General features: G+C 32.6%; 1 protein-coding gene across 1 annotated transcript; it reads right to left on the bottom strand.

Moving 5' to 3' along the window:
- Nucleotides 1–644: 644 nt before the first annotated feature.
- Nucleotides 645–4,168, bottom strand: LOC111408229 (GDSL esterase/lipase At5g33370-like). Its single transcript, XM_023038019.1, has 5 exons — nucleotides 3,927–4,168; nucleotides 3,695–3,822; nucleotides 2,465–2,707; nucleotides 1,891–2,143; nucleotides 645–1,094 (listed from the first exon to the last, which is right to left on the bottom strand). Exons 1-5 carry the CDS (start codon nucleotides 4,159–4,161, stop codon nucleotides 862–864), a joined length of 1,092 nt encoding a protein of 363 aa, XP_022893787.1. The 5' UTR covers nucleotides 4,162–4,168; the 3' UTR covers nucleotides 645–861.
- Nucleotides 4,169–21,948: the final 17,780 nt, after the last annotated feature.

Below are 21,948 nucleotides of genomic sequence, written 5' to 3'. Positions count from 1 at the left end.
AAGACATGTCAAAGGTAACATATGCTAGTCCAGTAAGATGATGTATGCCATGTTCTGCACTAGGCCAGATGTAGTACATGCAAATAGTGTGGTGAGCAAAATGGAAAAAGGATAGGACGAAAACATTCCATATATAGTAATTGTCTCGTTTGGCAGACTTGGCTCCTGTTTGTCATCCATTTTCTCACATTCTTTCATATTATTTTTCTTCAGTACTCATTTTCAACCACACATTCTTCATTAAAATAATATTACACGTAAATTAAAAAAAAATTCTCATTTTTTAACCACACATTTCAACATCAATTACTATTCTATAATACATTCTTTCCAAATAATGGGTGACAAACAAACCCTTATAGGCTTTGCTTCGTGTGTAAGTGTTTCTCTAGGCAGCCATTGTGGGCCAACTTCCACTATATACTCTTCTAATTAGAAGTATGTTAGAAAATTATTTAAATACGTTCAAAAACAACTTCGTGATCTTAGAAAGCTCTTTTGATTTTTCAAAAGCTCTATCAAATGAGAATTTGAGTTAATAAATTTGCATTAGTTATTCATGAGAAATTGATCGTTAGCGTTCTTGTCGCCGAACACAATTATAAGTATATTTATTAATAAATAGCTTAAATAAAACACGTTCCTATTCGACGAGAATGTCGGCTCATTTGAGAAAATACAAGTAATGGTATAAACATACAATACTAGCGAAGGTGAATGAACTCTGAAGCCACATTTGGACTCATGGAATTAAGACTCCGGAATTGAATTAAAGAAAAAGAAAATACTTCTCCTTAAATTTCAATCCATATACCTCAATTCCAAGTTTCCAAACATGTCACTAATTTGTGTTTGCCAAGATCAAACCCTGGAATCCAAAGCCATTATGGTGTTGAGGTTCTTTGGGTACATGTGAGTTCTAGAGCCATTGAAGATCTGTTCTACAATCAGTCTGTTGGCCCTTTCTGATGGATGGAATGGATCCCAAAAGACATAGTCATCTCTGTTATCGCATATGTTGGAGAACACCGTGCAAAGCCCGAATCCATTGTAAGGTCCTTGCCCACAACAGGCTGTCTTCGATTCCTTAAATCCTGTTCAATTGAGCATATCAAGTCCTTCAATAACTTCGTTAAACTCGAGTTTACAGTTGAGATTTTGATAAAGGGTCGAGAAAAAGAAGTAGAAAAACCACAATTAAATTAAAAGTTCAGAGGAATAATAAAGGATATGTGTCTGGAAAGATAGGTTTATACAAAATGTATGAATTTACTTTACTGCTATATTTAATAATTGGCTAGATGTAATTTAGGCTTTATTTCTCTTTTTGAATTATTCTCAACATAATGCAGGATTTAATAAATTCAATAGGCAAATGCTGTATTTGGTTTATTTCTCAAAGGACAACCTAATGTGGCCCTGCTACGTTTCCAGCTATGAAGAAAGAGCTAAATGTATCATTAGAGGGTGGGAATCTCCAGTATCCGAACACTAGCTTCTTCACAGGCCTGGCAGTATGGATTAATCACTTCGCGCGAAAGAAGACAAGGGAATGGCGATCGACTTTGGGGAAAGAGGGACTTGACAACCCTATTACATGTACTAGGAGAATTGTCAGATGGCAAGTACTGGGAGAATTGTCCGTATGTATTAAGGGTGACGTGGTGCACATTCATTGGATCTTGGACAAAAAACAGTTTTATCCCGATCAATGCACAGATGCCACCTGTCACCCTAGCATTCTCTGTGGCAATCTCCCCTATACAAGGGGCTTAACTTAGGACTTGAACCCTCATGAATTTTAAAGTATAAAAATTTTCTCGTTACTTTAAATTCCGTTGTTTCCATATTGGCAAAACAAAAACAAGAAAACTAAAGAAGAGGACGTACCAAAAGCTTGAGGATTGATAAAGTATTCCATGTGCATTGCATTGGTATTTACTGCTACGAAAACATCATATCCAATCTTTTTGTTGAGTTGATCAATCATTAGAACCAATTGCGAGTTGAAGAGTGATGCTGCAAATTGCAACTCTTCTGCACATTCTCCTGTCTTACTATGCAATGCCAATTCTGCCGGTGTACACCCTATAGGCCCCGTCCCTGTCACTAGAATCCTACGAGCACCGAGCTCATAGAGTCTCTAAATGGGATAAAAATAACAAGAATTAATATATTAATCAATTGCACGTTGTGCTCCTGCTGTCTAGGCTCCATAAATGCAACGGAACGACAAAATATTGTCCCCAAGTATGTGCACGTGAGCTTGTAAGTAGAGGTGTAAATTGCGTTGTGTCGTAGGGACTCAAGGTCACCCCATTTAGCTTTCCACAACCATAACCCGGAATAGTTCTTCAGTTATTGTTTTTCAGAAAATCAACTAAAAGTTGTAAAGTGTTAATAGAAAAGATGGGTCAGACCCATAACTAGTGACAGCTACTCAAAGGCACGGAGAGAAACTTACCTGTAAAATTTTTTTGTACTCAACAATGAGAAAGGCCACATATGGTCGAAGTTCAAATTGGAGAGACCTTAGAGTAAGGGGCATCAAGTAATAGTTGTTCACAAAATCATTGCCTCCTAATGTAATGAGAACTAGCGATTCATTTATGAGTTTCTCAGTTGGACCTTCTCCAATAAGTGCTTTAACATTCTTCTGATATTGTTGAAAATAATTCAGCTGATCGTAAATTCGAATCATGTTTACCTGCAGATTAATGCAGAGCATTATTTGAAAGTTTCATTACTTTTTCAATGAGAATGAAAGGAAAGAAAAATGAGTAGGAAAAATGTAAATTTCTTTTCATAATTTGTTCCAGTAAATGATTTTCTCTATTGATAAATAATTTAAATTTAGCAAAGTAGTTCTTAATTTCTTTAATACATTTATGACATGTTTGATAAGAATGTTAGATAATATTAAAAAGATAAAATATTGTCTCTTATATTGTTTAATCCTATTTAATTGTACGAATTTTTTAGTGTAACAAGCAAGATTTATTGGTTATACACTCGATTTCTAACCTTCCCACAAATTTCCCCCTAATCAAAGCCTTAAAGAATATCCGTTAAATTTGAATCACTCTTAAGTACTCTTATTGTACGTTTAGAAGCCCTTGGATGATATCGTTAATTCTCGATCTCTCATACATAAGTATAAATAATGCATCTCTTTATACTATATTCCCTTCGTACAATGTAGATTGCTTAGTTCATGAGTCGTATAGAAGGACTTCTCTCACTATAAATAACTAAACCAAACGTTGGTTTCAAAATGGGTATCAAAGAGAACAAAATTGACTTCATACAATTGGACGTATAAATTTTCACAGAGCATGTTATGTTCACTAATAATTAGTTTTCTCTTTTGTTGGCAAAAGAATTAGACTCCATTAATTATTCACAATTATTATTATTATTATTATTATTATTATTATTATTATTATTATTATTATTATTATTATTATTATTATTATTATTTATTTATTTATTTGTTTATTTTTGAGTTTGAAAGGGAAACTATGATTAATGTCTCTTATATGCTTTTAATGCAAAGATTATGTACAGGGACCACAACATATATATTGGAAAAATCATCTTATGTTGCTAGTTGAAATTACTTTTATTTGAGAAAATAATTAATTAAGTGAGAATACATTAATGAGCAGAAAAGAAATGATTATTTTCAACTCACAAATTGGAAACCAGTGTCATCAAGTATGCCAACCCCAGCAGAAGCAAAGTTGGCTCCAACAAGTAGTTTTTTCCCTGTAAGATTTGGATGTAAGCATGGCATTAGGGGTTCCCAGCCCAACTTTTCACCTAGTTGAAATACAAATAAATCAAAATTCAGATGTATGTTTGCTCGTATGATTATCTAAATGATGAAAAGATTTTACATAAAATAAACAGTATATGAACTTTACTGATTAGGTCAGCAATGTTAAGGCCATTAGAGAAGCGTCCAGTTGCCGAGTGAGTCGGGTAGTCAATCCCATATGGTGGCATGTCCGCCCGAGCCGTAGTGACCAAGAAATTGTTGTTACCGATGTCGACCAAAGAGTCTCCGAACACAAAAAATGCCTCAGCCTTTGCAGTAGCACATCTTAGTGCCAAAATAACTACAAGAACAAAATAAACACTGGGATTATTAAAATTCATATTTCCAATAAAGCTATATTCAAGAAATTTTTTAGATTTCTCAAGAAATAAAAAATTTTGGAACTCAATTTTTTGTGCTTCAGATTGAAAGGGATGCATGTTATAAGCATGATAAAGGGTTGATGCAATTAATAGTAGATTTAACTAATGACCTAATGCAATTAATTAGTTGACAAAGAAACAAAGTATTTCCATTGACATAATAAATTTGACAGTTGTGACACTGAACTTGATTCATTCGATCATTGGTTGGATTATTACAATTTTAGTCAAGAATTAGCTTTCTTTACTATAGTCAATTATACTTTCTGAGCGCATCACCTTTATATTTATTGCTTTGGTTGACTAAAATAAAAGAAATTGAATAAATCTCCCTGTCCCAGGTTGGGGACACGGCAACCCGGGACAGGGAGTAGAGCTCAAAGAAATTTTCAACAAAAGTGTGAAAACTTGGGATTGACTTCGCTGATTTGAGTGATTAAGCCAATGTTTGACAAGCATAGGAATAATGATATTAGAAGAAAGTGTTGCTATAGAGTAAGGAAATGTTTTGTATTTACGTGTAGAATATTTTATCGTGTGAATGTATGGTTGAAAATGAGTATGAAGGAAAAATAATTTTTAAATAATAGTGTGCTTTTGATTGCAAGCATGAAATTTACATAGAAAAATAAATTCTAGGCAATTCAATTACTTAGAACGTATTTGTATGTAAATTATTAATTAAACCCTGTTTATCCCCCATTAAATTATCTTTCATATTTTCCTTTTCTATTTTCAATCACACAATCTTTTATAAAATAATATTACACGTAAATAAAAAACCTTTCATTCTTATTTTATCACTTATTTTTCAAAAAATACTATTCCACCTATTTTCATTTAAAAAAAAGGATCAAACGGGGGCTAAATGTGTTTGATTGATTTACTTTTTAACCTAAAAAATATTACACTTATTTATTTTTTATTGCTGAGTAGATGAGAGAGAATGGATAGATAAGAGAGAAAGAGAGAGTAAATTCTCTGAAAAATAAAATCCTACTCCCCATAAAGAAAATATTTTTCTTGATCTTAAGGAAATTATGGTCACGTAACCAAAAGTAAGAAAATATTTTCTATGAAAAAACTTATCTATCAAACAACACAAAAGTAAAAGTTTGGACCAAAAATACATTTTTTATGAAAAATATTGACAATCAAACGCACTCTTAGAAACAAAATAAATCACATTTAAAAAAAAAAAAAAAGTGGTTTGACGTGACCGATTTAACTCATTTAGAGTTATTTTACATTTATAAGATACAATATAAGTTGAAGTGCCTGAAGATAGTGAGTCCTAAAAAATATGTGATTATTAAGTATTATAAGTTGTCCATCCTATAGAACATGTAATAAAAATGAAGTTTGATCAACTTCTAAGGACTTATAGACTTTGAAAAATGTGCACATAATTAAACTCATAAATTTCTTTACATTTTACATTGTATTAGGCTCCACTTTCATCACACGAGTATTTGACGTATTCTAGTCTATTCCTAGAATGATGGAGTGAATTTGTCTTAAGCGTACATTGTAAATAAATGGTTACAACTAATTTAGATTTGTTAGCGTCGCTCGATTGATGTACCTTATGAAGTCTGTTGACCGACTTTAGATCATTGAGGCTCAGATGAAGATGCTGAAGGGATGAAGTTGAGTAGGTTTTGATTGACTTCTGGTCAATGGTCGTCCAGACCTTTGCCTAATTTTAACTCAGGTTGATTAGTCTATCATACAGTTTATCCATCAATGGATTTATATAACATGTTGTTGTGGGTTGTCTCTCTATTCTTGATTTGGGCCAAATCTAATTGTCTTTGGGCCATGCTGTTTGGGTTACCGAGTTTTATTCTTTAGGAAAAACGCATTATTGAAAACGCGACTCCTTCTAAATTGTTAGATGAATTTCTAGCCTACATTTGGCATTATTGTGACCATTGGATCTGGATTTTTTAGTTGGACTATATATAGGCTCCTATGACCCTTCGAGGCATTGTGCAGTCACTTTCTAGGGTTTTCTTTCATATTTTCTAAGAGCATTTCATCTTCTTCGTGATTTCTGATTTTCAATCTCTGTAAACTCTTAATGATATTTAGATTGTATTTTGTATATAATTTGAGAGATTGTAAGGAGAGCAATTTCTTTGTAAAGGGAGGCAAAAGAAAACTTAAGGGAAGAAACTGTGGTTTCTTCATACATTTGTATCGATTCTTTGTGATTCTTAGTGGATTTGAGCCTAATCTACTTGGTAGATACTTAACGGGTGAGTAGGTTTCGGCTAAACATTCGAGCCTTAATGGGCAAAAATTCTTGGTGTTTTTGCTTTCTGCAGTTTTATTTGTTTTCTACAAATCGTTTATGTATAAATATTGATCCCGAGACCAACAAGTGGTACCAGAGCACCTTTTTTAAGGGTTAGTGTTAGGATTAAAGATTTTTTGAAAACCCCAAGAATTGCAGATCTAAATTTTTCGAGTTTTTTTTATTTAGTTTTTTTGAAAACAAAGTGTGTTTCCTGAAACTTCTTGTTGAGATTTACCTTTGATTCAATTTTTGATTAGATCTTTGGATACTTCATGATATTTTTGTTTCTTGTTTTTAAAAGAAATTTGTGGTTTCTTCTAGTTTTTTGAAGTTCTGGGTTTTTCTGAAAACCTCTTAGTTGTATTTTTTCAAAACTCATTCTGAGTGACAGTGAGTTAACTTGACTCACCACGATTCCTGCTGTTATTGTGACTCACTACTGAGTCATACTGAGTTGCTGTGACTCATTGGCTTCCTATGTAATATCTTGGATTGTGCAGCTGTTTCTAGTACTTCCTTACTACTTTCTTCATCCTGAAACATTAAGGTTTCAGTTCTTGTATAAATCCCTTATTTTCTTTATTTTTCAGTCAACTATTAAATTGTGTACTATCTATTTTGAGTTGGTTATTAAGGTAAGTGATCTACTGCTATCTTCCTTTGTCCAAAGTCTCCTGCGAGGGCCTGGGAATCTGGGGGTAGTGGACTTACAGGTCACCACTCCTTAGGCCATTCAAATTGGTAGTTTAATTTGATTTAAATTGTTCTTGTTGATCAATTGCATATCTTGAAATTAGGTTGTGATATTGAAATCCTTATTGTTCTCTTACACTGTCTATCTTGCTATATCATGCGTGGCATATAATTTTGAATCTGTGACTTTATCTGTAATCATGACTACTTCACAAAAATTTGAGGTAGAAATATGGAAAGAGATTGGAGAATTTAGTTTGTGGCGTCAGAAAATGAAAGCTTTGTTATTACAATAGAGATGTAGTGGGGCTATTGATGGGACATGGAGTACTGAGATTAGTGCCTATAGGAGACAAGAATTGGATGAGATTACTTGGAGTTCTATATTCTTGCACCTGTTTGATAGTGTTATTAGGAAGGTTGGAGAAACTACTAATATACAAGGTCTTTGGACCAAACTTGAGTCCATGTATTCGACTAAATCTATGCCTAATAAATGCTACCTACTGAGGCAATTTTACAATTTTAGATTTGATGCCTCTTCAAGCTTAGAAGAGAACATTGATAAATTCACAAGACTGGTCAAGAATTAATTGATTGTGATGAGAAACTGTCTGAAGATCAACAAGTTGTTGCTCTATTAAATACACTAGATGATAAATACAGAGATCTGAGAAATACCTTAGAGTATCGAAGGACTGACCTTATTGTTGATATTGTTATATCATCTTAAAGGAATAGGGAACTTGAATCGAAAACTGAATCTAAAGATCCTAAATTTGGAGAAGGTCTAAATGTTAGGGAAAAGGTAAATCAAAACAAAAAGACCAACTAGAACAATCTATGCAATTTCAATTCACACAATAAAGGACGACCCCAATTTCCAAAATTCAGGAATCAAAATAAAATTCAAATAAAGCCCAAGCCACTTGCCAAAAAATGCTACTATTGTGGTAAAACTGAACATCTCATAAAAGATTGTTTTAAGAAAATATAGGATATGAAAGGAAAAACAAATGTAGATTTGTCTGCAGCTATTGCCTACAATAATGAATCTGATATTCAAGGAGTTGTCCTTGTTACCACATCCAAAAGAAACCTAAATGAATGGATTTTAGATTCTATGTGTTCTTTGCATATGTGTCCCATTAAAGAATGGTTCACTGACTTTACTGAATTTAGTGGTGGTCAAGTTCAGATTGGATATAACATGACCTATCAAATAAAAGGTATTAAACCTAAAGCTTTTGCTAGAAAACAATAATATCCTTTAACTGTCCCAAACCAGATATGTGCCTAACCTTCAAAGAAATTTGATTTCTCTAGGGTAGTTGGATGATGAATATGAAATCATGATTCATAAAGGATTAACCAAAATAAGTCTAAACTCTAAAGAAATAATTTCTTCTCCTAAATCCAATGGAAATCACACAGCAGGTTGAACCGTTGGTTGGAAACAACTATGTAGTTGTGAAGTCTCACGATAACAAAACCTTAATTTGGCATAGGAGACTAGGCCACATTAGTCAAAAGGAATTGACTATTTTAAACAGATTAAAATGTTTTGGAAATGATAACATTGAAAAACTTGAGTTTTGTGAAGATTGTGCTATTGGTAAACAAAATAAAATGCCTTTTAAAACTGGGATTCATAAATACACCTCTATACTTGAGTATCTACATGCTGACATGTGGGGTCCAACATCAGTAAATACTCTAAGTGGTTTTAGATTTTATCTGTTAATTGTAGATGATTTTTCAAGAAAATTTTGGACCTTTCTTTTAAAGTACAAATTTGATACTTTCTAAGCTTCTAAGCACTGGAAACTTATGTTAGAAAATCAGACAAATAAGAAGATCAAAGCACTTAAAATAGATAATGGGCTTGGATTTTGTAACTTTGAATTTGATTCCTTTTGTAAAGAATCTAGAATTTTAAGGTACAGAACTTTAACATACACTCCTCAGTAGAATGGTATTGCTGAAAAGATGAATTGAACTTTGTTGGAAAAGGTAAGGTGTATGTTACTTAGTTCTAGGCTTCCAAAATTGTTTTGGGGAGAAGCTTTGAAAACTGTTACTTATCTGATAAATAGAATTCCTTCAATTGCTATTAATTTTCAACTCCCTGAATATTTGTGGTCTGGAAAGTCTCCAAACTATTTTAAACTTAGGGTTTTTGGATGTGTTGCCTATTCTCATCAAGATGTAGGCAAACTTGAACCTAGATCTCAAAAATGTGTTTTTCTAGTTTATGGAGATGGGTTTAGAGTTATTATTAGTAGAAATGTAATCTTTGATGAAAATCAGTTTCCTTGCAAAATTCATCAGATCAAAACACAAGTGGGATAACCCCTATTAAAAAAACTGTCCTTGAGAATCTGGAAAGTGACCCTAATGAACCAGATAATTTGATTGAGGTGGAAACCACTCAATCTGATATAATTAAGCACCAAAATGAATCTGATACTGAAAATCAATCTCAAGAAACTATTCTTGACAATCATCAGCTGATTAAGGACAGAGGTAGAAGAAAGTGATTTCCTTCTACCAGAATCAACCCAGATAAATTTGTAACTTTCTATAGTGAGCTTGAATTTGTTAATTCTGAACCTACAACCTTTGAAGAAGAAGTGAATTGTAAAAAATCAAAACTTTGGTTGGAAGCCATACAAGAGGAGATGGATTCCCTAATAAAGAATAAGACTTGGATCCTTGTCAATAGACCTAAACATCAAAAGGTTGTTGACTGCAAATGGGTTTACAAAATCAAAGAAGGCGATCCTGATTCTGGGAATATAAGATATAAGGCTAAATTTGTGGCAAAAGGCTTTACACAAAGAGAGGGCATTGCCTATAATGAAATATTTTCATCTGTTGCTAAGCATACCTCTATCAGAATTCTTTTGGCTTTGACAGCTCATTTCGATTGGGAATTGGACCAGCTCGATGTTAAGACCGCTTTCTTAAATAGTGACCTTGAAGAAACCATTTATATGAATCAGCTAAAAGGGTTTGAAATCAATCTAAAAGCCGACCAGGTTTATTTGCTAAAAAATTTACTCTATGGATTGAAATAGGTACCCAAGCAATGGTATAAGACATTTTACTCTTATGTTCAAAATCTGGTATTTCTTAGCGTAATTTTGATTCTTGTTTTTTCTTCAAAGGGTCTGGAGGACCTGACTCTCTCTATCTCTTATTATGTGTTGATGATATGTTTATTGCTTGTCATGATAGATCTGAAATTGATTCTGTTAAAGAAAAACTTAAAACTAAATTTGAAATGAAATATTTAGGACAAGCAAAAAGAATTTTAGGTATGGAGATTAAAAGAGATAGAAAGAACTGTATTTTGTTTGTGAATCAAAACTCTTATGCAAATAAGATACTTGAGAAATATACTATGACTGAAAGAAAACTTGTGACCTTGCCTATAACAAATCATTTCAAACTTTCTAGTGAACAATCCCCAAAAACTGATGAAGAGTGTGATAGAATGAGTAAAATACTTTATGCTAATGTTGTTGGCTCTATTATGTACCTTATGATATGCACTAGACTTGATTTGGCTCATGAAATAAGTATTCTTAGCCGACTTATGGCTAATCTAGGTGAAACTCATTGATTAGCAATAAAATGGATGATTAGATACTTAAAGGGCTCAACTGAACTAGGACTAAAATTTTAAAGATGTAATGAATGTGTTATTTTAAAGGGTTATACAAATCCTGATTTTGCCGGTGACTTAGATGAAAGAATATCGACTTCTTCTTATGTGTTTACTCTTTGTGCTTGTATTAGTTGGAAGTCTCAATTAAAAAAACGTGTAGCTTTATCTTCTCCAGAAGCTAAGTATATTGTAGCATGTGATGCTGTTAAAAAAGGATTATGGTTAAGGGGTTTGATAAGTGAAATTGGTTTTATGAACGAAGTTGTTAGAATTTGTACAAATAACCAAAGTGCAATTCATTTAAGTAGAAATCCTGTATATCATGATAAAACTAAGCATATTGATATTAAATTTCACTTTGTTAGAAATATGGTTGAAAATGGTTTGATTAACTTGGTTAAAATTCCAATTGAATTTAATCCTTCTAACATTGGTACTAAGGTCTGCCCCTATACAAATTCAGAAATTGTTTGAAAATTCTGAATATATCTTGTAAGGTAATAAATTCAATTCAGATTTTTGAATTTGTTTCTTTTGAAAATAAACTAACTATTTTCTTTTTTCTTTCACAGGTTTTGTAGAGCAAATGAAACTTGTAGATTGTCTTGAATTCACAAAAGAATCCCAAGAATAGATCAGCAAGGTGGAGATTGTTGTGTGCTGCCTCTTTATTCTTGGATTGGGGCAAATCTAATTACCTTTAGGCCACCGGGTTTTATTCTTTAAAAAAAACACATTATTGAAAACACGACTTACTTTAAATTGTGAGATGAATTTTTGGCTCTACATCATGCATTATTGTGATCGTTGGATTTGGATTTTTTTGTTGGACTATATATAGCCTCCCGTGGCCTTTGGTGGCACTGTGCAATCACTTTCTAGAGGTTTCTTTCGTTTTCTCCGAGAGTCTTTCATCTTCTTCGTGATTTTTGATTTTAAATCACTATAAAATCTTAGTGATGCTTAGATTGTATTTTGTATACAATTTGAGAGATTGTAAGGACAATAATTTTCTTGTAAAGGGAGGCGAAAGAAAACTTAAGTGAAGAAACTGTAGTTTCTTCATACATTTGTATCGATTATTTGTGATTCTTAGTGGATTTGAGTATAATCTACTCGGTAGATGCTCAACGGGTGAGTAGGTTTCGGTTGAATATCCAGGGCCTAAGGGGCAAAAATTCTTTATGTTTTTACTTTCTACAATTTTATTTGTTTTCAGCAAATCATTTCTGTATAAGTATCGATCTTGAGACCAACACATGCCATGTCATTCAACATAAAGTAAGCACCGGTGTTCAGTAAATCATTATATATATGTATATAAGACATAGTACATCAATTAATTAGTGAATCACATGTGTGTGGGAGATGGGAACTTATTTGAGGGTTCTTTTTCTCTCTCTTCGTCCGAGGGTTTTTTCCCCTAAGTGTTTCTTTGCTGACAACTATGGCTTTGTTTGATCATCACTTAAGTTACAAAAACTTGTTCAATTTTCCATTTTTGACTAAGCATTTGGATCCATCCTTTATGTCTCGCAATGCTTCAAGACGTTACTCAAAGGTCACACCAAGAACTTTGGAAGCCTCCCTACAATTGTCTTCTCGAGGGATTTCTTTCTCACACTGAAGAAAGAGGATTACGTTGGTGTTGTGATTAATCCCAACATATATTAGGAACAAATTAGTTTGTCAATTTTCCCAATAGGGCGGGCTATACTTTCCAAAGGAGAAAATCGGTGGATCTTAAGGAAACAACATGGAACCAGAGGCATTGGTGGTTGATATCACCAGGCTTGCGTATTGTCATATTCTATTGCAACCTTGGACCTCAAACTTTAATCCTACTCATAGTCCACAAACATACAACTATTGATTAGGATTTACGAACTTAGTTGGGAGTTTGGGCATCTATAATTAATTTGAGATATTATATAGGGATTGGGGTTCCCTTACATTTGTAAAAAGCTGTGTTGGAGGAGGATTTTGGGTTCTTTTCTAGAGTGCTTACTGATGTAGATCTTTCGTCCCTTTCCATGCATTATCTGTATCTCAATGTATTATGAGAGTTTATTGGCATTCAGCTTGACTTTTTTTTTTTTCAATTGTTCATCATGTGGCTCAGTATATGTGGGTGAGTGGCAAAACTGTAAGAAAATAAATGCTAAACAATATTCTATTATAGAAGCTAGTATAATATTGAATCCTATGATTTGATTTTTTGATATTGACTAAGATTTTGATACTAAACACATGTTTGGTTTTTGAATGATTGTTTGGAGTTCAATGCATTTTCAATTAGTTGATTATTTTATAATTCTACTGACATTCGAGAAAAGGAATATGAATTACATCACGTAGTAACAGTAACACTAATTGCAAAGCCCGACATGAGATGGAATATCTAGGATTAATATGAAAATGCATATGTATGAGACTTGACTTCCTAGTGCTTATTGATAAGTATAGTTTCTACGCTTATTCGATACCCTAAATAATGATATTTTACTATTCTTTAGATAAAATAATACCTAAAGAGTGATGTATTGCATTTTTAAGGAAAAACCCGATGTTGATGAAGAATTGGAGAAAAGAATGCAAAACTAGTGAAAAAAATTTGCTGAAATCCAAATGTCCAAGACTAAATTGCAAACAATTTATAGATGAGACGTTCAACAAAATGAAGATCGAAGATACTGAGGATTTAATTAGATACAATTGGAAGATAAAGGAACAAGATTGCAAAAGAAAATGGCAAAAATGAAGCAAATCCAAAGTTTGGGGACTAAAGTTTAAATACTCAAAAGTTATTTCACTCCTCACGTTTAAGATTTGATAGTGCTAGGGGGCAATTGGATGAGAAAATAAGTCAGAGAGGGTGAAGTACAATCAAAGTGTTATCATACGTTAATTTTCAACCAAAAAAGTTATGCTTCAAATTCAATCTCATATTAAGACCCAATCTTGGTATAGCAAACATTCGAATTATAAAAATGATATGGAAGAATTGTAGCCCTCTGAGTGAACTTTCCAACGCACTTTGAATCACCTTAATTAGATAACTGAAGGAAAAATTATGACAAAATACTGAAAGTTGTTTGGTTATTGAAACTTAGGCAAGAAGCACACCCCAGCCGAAAAAGAAGAAGATTGAGGCGTCCTAAACTAGCCAGGCAAATGCTCTACCTATGCCTAGGCGTGCGCTTCAGTACAAAATGGAAAATAAAATGGATTTTTCTTATTTTTGTTTTGGTAAGAATTCAATACAATCATTTTGGCATCCTTTAAATAACAGACCAAATTTCTTCATATTCTACGTATTTTGGATGCGAACAACAAGTTTATACATTAATTCAAGGCAAATCATACAAGGATTTTGAATATTCATGGCTCGGTTTCAAGATTTGAGCCAAGAACGTAGATTTCTTACTTATTCAATCTTTCTTATCTCCAGGTGATATTTTTCCAATTATTCTTGCGTAATTTAATCATAGAAATTTTAGGCTAAATTTTTCGTTGTATTGGTTGAATAATGAACCCTATTGTTTGTTTATTTTAATTCATGACAATTAGTATAGTATTTCTCGATTTTTCTTAATTACTTTTTCATTTCCATTGAACTATTTGATTACTTGATCATCAATTAGATAGTAAGTTGCCTTTTATAGTGTAGGAATACTCACAATAAGTCTAGAACGTGACAGAATCAACACATGGACAATAGGTATTAGGAAAAATATCTATGGCATGTGCAATCATCTGTGATAAATCCTGTGAATCAATGCATGTTTTCATATGAATTCGAACTAGGAATAGGACTGGATCGTGTTATCGAATAAAAGTGGATTTCGATTTTTTTGAATGTATGAATTTACTAGATTACAAATTGAGAATTGAATTAACTAACAATAGGGGGATTCAATATTTCAATACAAACATTCACATAGTAGATAAAAATTTTATTTACTTTCTTAGTTTAGGTTAGTATAGAAAACATACAAACCATCTCTTTTGATATCACCAGACTTAGAATTCGATAGTAGCTATTGAATTAGATACTAGACCTTATTTATCATGGGAACGATATATTTGAAACTTACTGATTTCTACTACTTGTCAACGATTTCGTATACTTGCAGGTTTTGTCCGAACAAGTTTTTGGCGTCGTTACCGGGAAATAACGGTTTTGGTTTTATTTTTAGCTCTTATTAGATTCAATATTTTATTTATTTTTGTTTGTTTTATACTATTCTTATCACTACCTAATTTTGTCTATTTCACTTTTTCATATTGTCAATTGTTTATGCAAGATGTTGAAGAAATAGAACTCCTACCATTGGATCCCGAGATTAAAAAATATTCAGAGAACATAGAAGAGAACAATGAGAAACAAGGGCAAAGGCTGAAAATCAGAACTAGAATCAGATTTAGGATTTGATTCAACAACCACCACCAGCTCCACGGATACCTGTTGCCAACTAGGGCCGAATATTAGTTGGGGATTATGTGAATTGAGTACCTGTACCAATGCAACTTGCAATTATCTACCTGTCCTTCAGATAGGCTAACTTCCACATCTGACCAGATATTATGAGTCTCTTCCAAAATCAATAGGACATTAGGCTTTGTGGGAAAACAACAGAGAATCCACATGAACACATACAGGCTTTCTCATGTTGTGTGAAGTTATCAGTCTAAAGGGATGTTAGTTGATGCATTTTAGATGTGATTATTTTCCCACACTCTAAAGGATGCTATAAGAGGGTGGGTCTGGACGTTAATTCCCAGGAGCATTTTGTCATGGAATGACATGGTATAGAAGTTAACAATGAAATTCTTGACGCCATCTCAAGTCCATCAAATTAGGAACGAAATCCACACATTTAAGTAAAAAGACCTCGAGAGCTATCTAGAGGCATGGCAAAGGTACAAGAACTTATTCAGTAAGTGTCCCAATCTTGACATTCCTAAGCAAGCACAAGTGTACTTAATTTATTACAGAATACACCAAGAATTTAAGAATATGATAGATACTTAGTTGGAGGATCGATAATAACTGTAGATGTGGATGATTCTAGATAATAATAGAAAATCAATTGATGTGGCCAAGAGACAGGAAAGTCCAGAGGCAAAAACTAGTATACATAATGTGGATGCAATAATAGTATTAGCAGCATATATGGAGACAATAACGAGAAAGCTTGATACTTTGATCCATTCTGTGAATATGGTCCAAAATCCAGCTCCATTGTACATTGGTTGTGGGGTAGATCACATTACTACTTGCTGCCCTTTGACTTCTATTGACATGGGTCAGCCAGCAGAGGTCAGTTACGCACAAAACTTCTAGAGGCAACAGATCCACCTCAACAATTTATCGTTTAGATTGGAACAAGCAGCCAAACTTTTCACAGGCTAATAATCAATGGTAAAATTATCTAAATAGACTACCAAGGCTTTAACAACATCAATAAGAGTGAAGGCCATCACTGGAAGATTTGCTATCTCAGTACATAACAAAGATTGAGACCAATTTCCAAAATCAGCAGACTTCTATCAAGAATTTGGAACTATGTGTGGGACAGTTAGTAGCTGTAATAGCTAATAGACCACATGATACATTGCCTAGCAACATAGAGAAAAATCCACGAAAGCAGGTACTAGCAGTTGATGAGGTAACTTTTGAATCTAAAAAGTTACCATCATTCATCCCTGCTACTTAGGTCAGGTCATCGCTACTAAAAGCGGGGTTCAGCTACAGAAAATTACTGCAAGTAGGAATGAGACTAAGGGTACTCATGTATCTACAAAGTGTAAGGAGCAAGTGGAGTATTTTGAAAATTCAACAGATAAGGATCGAAAAATATCTTTAGATAGTCCATGGGTTGATGTAACAGTTCCTATCGTGGCACTTGCACACCCAGTCCCATTTCCTCAAAGGTAAATACCAAGCTAGAGAAGCAGTTTCACAAAGTTCTTGGAAATCCTCAAAAAGCTACATGTCAATATTCATTTCATTGACGCGGTCCTTCAATTCACACTACTCCAAGTACTTGAAGGCGATGTTGACTAAAAAAAGGAAGCTAAAAGAGCATAAAACAATAACTTTATTCGAAGAATACAACGTAATTATTTAGCATAGGATCCCTTCTAAACTTAAAGATTCAGGGAGCTTCACCTACCTTACTCCATAGGAAATTTATATGATATAAATTGTTTAATTAATTTAGGGGTGAGTATTAATTTAATCCCCTTGCCTCTTTACAGGAAATTGAGATTAGTAGACTCTAATGTGGCATATATTATCCTTGTAGACCAATCACTGAAATAGCCTTATAAAATAGTCGAGGACATGCTTATCAAGATGAAAGAGTTCATTTTTCTAGTTGACTTCATCATCCTCGACAAAGAAGAAGCATATTAGATGCCAATAATCTACAAGTCAAGCTTTATTGGATTTTGATATTAATGAGATAGTCTTGATGGTAGAGGATAAGCAACAGAGCTTTACCATGGAGAATCCAATCAAGCAACCCTTATACTTTGAGGATTCCCAACGAGTGAATCATTGGGAAACCTAAAAAGGTAGGCCAGATGAAGGTGAAATTGTTGGTAGAGACAACAATGAAAACCTGATTATGTGGAAGATGAAAAATGAAAAAAGGAAGTGTAATCAGTGCATAAAGTGTAGGGCTAAAAATTCCCTTTTCAAGCCACCATGAAGAACCAAGAAAGAAAAAGAGTCAAGCTTAAGATTTTAAAAAAGTGCTTCTTAGGAGACAACCCAATATTTCTATTCCCTTTGATTCATTATGCCTTCTATACTTAAAATAATTTAGAGTTGTTTTCATTTAGTCATTAGGAACTTATAATCTATTTCCCGTTTTCTCTTAGGTCCTTGAGATTTAATTGATTTATTAGGTGTTTGAGTTGAGTGACACGAGTTCCAGATAGTTGATCTTTAATGTTTTATCTACCCGTATTGTGCAGGAACATGACGTTATGGTAAACTAACATTGACCAAGAAGACAACGGAAGCAATAGAATAAGCTAGCCATTGAATTTCACGCCATATCAGATGAATATTTTCTTCCTTACTCTTCTATATGTAGACTTAGGATTTAAGACATTGAGGATAATATCCAGTTTAAATTTGGGGGTGGAAAACATGAGTTCTTTTTTGTTGTGCATTTTATTGCTTTAAATATTAGAAAAATACAAAAATTCAAAAATTCCAAAAATATTTTCTTTTTGTGCGCTTGCTAAGTTAGTTGGCATGACTGGCAATACACTACTAAAAAACACCTTTTCACCTACGGAAAATTATCAACGGATTGCATCTGTTGGTGATTAGAAACGGATTATCCGTTGGTAAAAATAATTCACTTTTAGCTACGATAATCAGCAACGGATTTTCTGTTGGTAAGGATGATATATCTTTACCAATCGATATTTCGTGCCTAATGTAATCGTTTAACATTTGTATCTTCTTCCAACGGATATTCCGTAGGTGATGTACCGAATATTACCAACGGATTGCATTCGTTGGTAATTAAAAACGGATTATCTATTGGTAAAAGTAATTCACTTTTAACTACAATAATCAGCAACGGATTTTTCGTTGGTAAATATGATATCTCTTTACCAACGGACATTCCGTGCCTAATATAACCGTTTAACATTTTGATCTTTTACCTACGGATATTTCGTTGGTAATTAGAAACGAATTATCCGTTAGTAAAAATGATATCTCTTTACCAATGGATATTCCGTGCCTAATATAAACGTTTAACATTTTGATCTTTCAGCAACGGACATTCCGTTGGTAATGAGAAACGGATCATCCGTTGGTAAAAATAATTCACCTATCCCACATCGGAAGTTTACAACAATATCTTTGTAGTTGCCCTCTATAAATTTATGGTCCAATAAGGAGTTAAACAATACTTTGGCCTTTCAATTCAGTTGGCTAAAAATAAAAATATATTATAATTATTAAATAAATAATAATAACAATAATAATATAATAATAATAATAATAATAATAATAATAATAATAATAATAAATAACTTTTTTACCATACGGTTATTTACAACATTGATTTTTATCAATTGTAAAATTCGGTTGGTATTGGTTAAGACTTTTACCAACGAAAATTTCGTTGGTAAAAGATTCACACTTTACCAACGGAAAATTCGTTGGCAAAATATTTGCTCTTTACCTACGGCATGATCCATTGGTAACTATCAGCTACCCTCAAATTACCAATGGATTTGTGGTTGCAAATATTCCATTGGTGAAGATTATTAGCAACGGATATTGAGGCTTTAGGAACGGAAAATCCGTGCATGAAACTCTATTTTTTAGTAGTGATAATAAATATATTGAATTATGAATTGATCTATAAATGAAAAATATGCTACATGCTTAGGTTAATTTCTACTTTTTCATGTGAAGTTTGATATCTATTGAGCATGTGAATTAAGTTAAGTACTATGTAAGAATGACTTGATTTCATAATTGGATAGGTTGAAATAATGGACAATGGATGTTAAACCCAAAACCACTAAGTTTTACAGCTTTAGACCAATTTTAGAGTAGTTTGGGGAATTTTACCGTTATTGGAAGATGTTAAGATAAATGGGGATTCCATGTGTGATATTAAAAATCTTGTGTGGATTGTCTAATATCAATAAGTTGAAATTGGTAGAAAATCTAAATTTAAAGGTCGGTTTACTTGGATAGGTTTTGATGAGGGACATTGCAGTAATCAAGGCAAAAAAAAATTTGCTAGAAATTTTTTTCGTAGCATTTAGACTCAAGTTATTAAACCTGTAAGGGTGTTAAAATTTGTTGCCCTAAAGGTTGAGAGAAATACGAAAAAGCAGGTTCATGAAACGGAAGACGCACCATATGCCTTGGATAAGTCTCAAACACTTATTTAAGAATATTTGACTTTTGATAAGAGATTGTTAGCCTAGTTAAGTTTTGGAGATTGAAGCAATCAAACTATGAAGAATCTTTATTTATTGACATATCGATTTACAATTAGTGAAATTTATCTAAACTAGAGAAGTGAGGGTAGTATAAATATTCAACCTTATATCACACACTTGAAAAGAGCAAAAATAATAAATTTAGGTTGTGTGAATCTTACGAGTAATGAAAGAACATATTTCACCATTGAGGGACGGGAATTGAAACAACTTATGAATTTAAAATGTTATGCTTAATTTTTCACACACACATCGATTTTATATTGGAAACGTAGATATTAATTTCTTTATTGTGATTTTGAACATATGCATAGATTTGATATTATGATTTCAATCCTAAGATAAAAAGTCAGGTTAGCTAGCTAAATCTTTTTGTATTGCTTGATTGACTGGTCACCAATTAAGTACTTAGTACTGCATGTTAGTGCGTTTGTTAGGTTTTAGTTTTGTTTGAGGACAAACAAAGATTCAAGTTTGAAGGGTTTTATAAGTTTAGTTTCAACTACACTTATTTGATATTCTAAATGATAATATTTTACTATTCTTTAGATAAAATACTACCTAACTTGTGTTGTATTGCATTTTTTTATAGGTAAAACTTGATATTTGATGAAGATTTGGAGAAAAGAATGCAAAAATAGTGAAAAAAAAATGTGAAATTCAAAGTCAAGAACTAAATAGAAGCAATTCATAGATGAGATGGGCAATGAAAAGAAGACCAGAGTAATCAAGGGTTTAATTGGATAAAATTGGAAGATAAAGGAACAAGATTACAAGATAAAAAAAAGGTTGAAATAAGCAAATCCAAAGTTTGGTGACTAAAGTTTAAATACTCAAAAGTTGTTTCACAGCTCACGATAAAGTTTGAGAGTGCTAGGGGTTAATTGGATGAGAAAATAAGTCAGATGGATGAATTATAATCAAATTGTTATCACACGTTAACTTTCAGCCAAAAAAGTTATGTTTCGAATTTTCAATCTCATATTGAGACCCAATTTTGATATAGCAAACAGTGGAATTGGAAAAATGATATAGAAAAATTGTAGCCCTCTGAGTGGACTTTCAACGTGCTTTGAATCATTTCAATTGGATATCAAAAGGGAAAGTTATGACAAAAATACTAGAAGTTATTCAGTTGTTGAAACATAGGCGAGGGAGCACTCCTCACATGTAGGAGAGGTCGGCCCCTAACAAAAAATGAGGCGATTGAGGCTTTCAAAACCAGTCTTAGCTATGCCTAGGCGAGTGCCTCAGTACAAAAATGGAAAAAATCCAATTTTCTTTAATTTTATTTTGGCAACAATTCAATGCAATCTTTTTGGCAGACCTAAGTTTTATCATATTTTGGAGGCGAAGAACAAGTTTATAAGGTAATTCAAGGTGAATCATATAAGGATTTTGAAGATTCATGGCCGGTTTCAAGATTTGAGCCAAGAATAAAAATTTCTCCTACTTCTTCAATCTTTCTTATTTTCGGGTGATATTTTTCCAATTATTCTTGTGTAATTTAATCATGATAATCTTTGGTTGTGTTTTTAATTGTATTGGATGAATGATAAACACTATTTTTTGTTCATTTTAATTCAAGACAATTAGTTTAGTATTTCTCGATTTTTCTAGATTGGTTTTGCATTTCCATTGAACTATTTGATTGTTTGATCATCAATTAGATAGTAAGTCACTTGTTGTAGTGTAAGAATAATCATAATAAGTTTAGAACATGGCAAAATGAACCCGCGGGTAATAAGTATTAGGAATAATATCCACGGCATGTGCAATCATGTGTGATAAATTCTGTGAATTAATGCATGTTTTTATATGAATTTGGACAAGGAATAGGATCATGTTGTATTAAACATAGATTTAATATGTTTTGAAAAAAAATATTTAATAAAAGTAGATTATCGATTGACTTGAATGCATAGGTTTACTAGATTACGAATCAAGAATTGAATTAAATGGAAATTGGTGGATTCAAGATTCTAATACAGTATATTCACATATTAGATAAATATTTTATTTACTTTCTTAGTTTAGGATTAGTATTAAAACATACAAACCATCTCTTTTGATATCACCACAT

The sequence above is a fragment of the Olea europaea genome, chromosome 13 (assembly GCF_002742605.1).
Source record: "Olea europaea var. sylvestris chromosome 13, O_europaea_v1, whole genome shotgun sequence".
Lineage (NCBI taxonomy): Eukaryota > Viridiplantae > Streptophyta > Magnoliopsida > Lamiales > Oleaceae > Olea > Olea europaea.
Note: the sequence above shows the minus strand (reverse complement) of the source record. Positions and strands in the feature narration are given on the sequence as shown.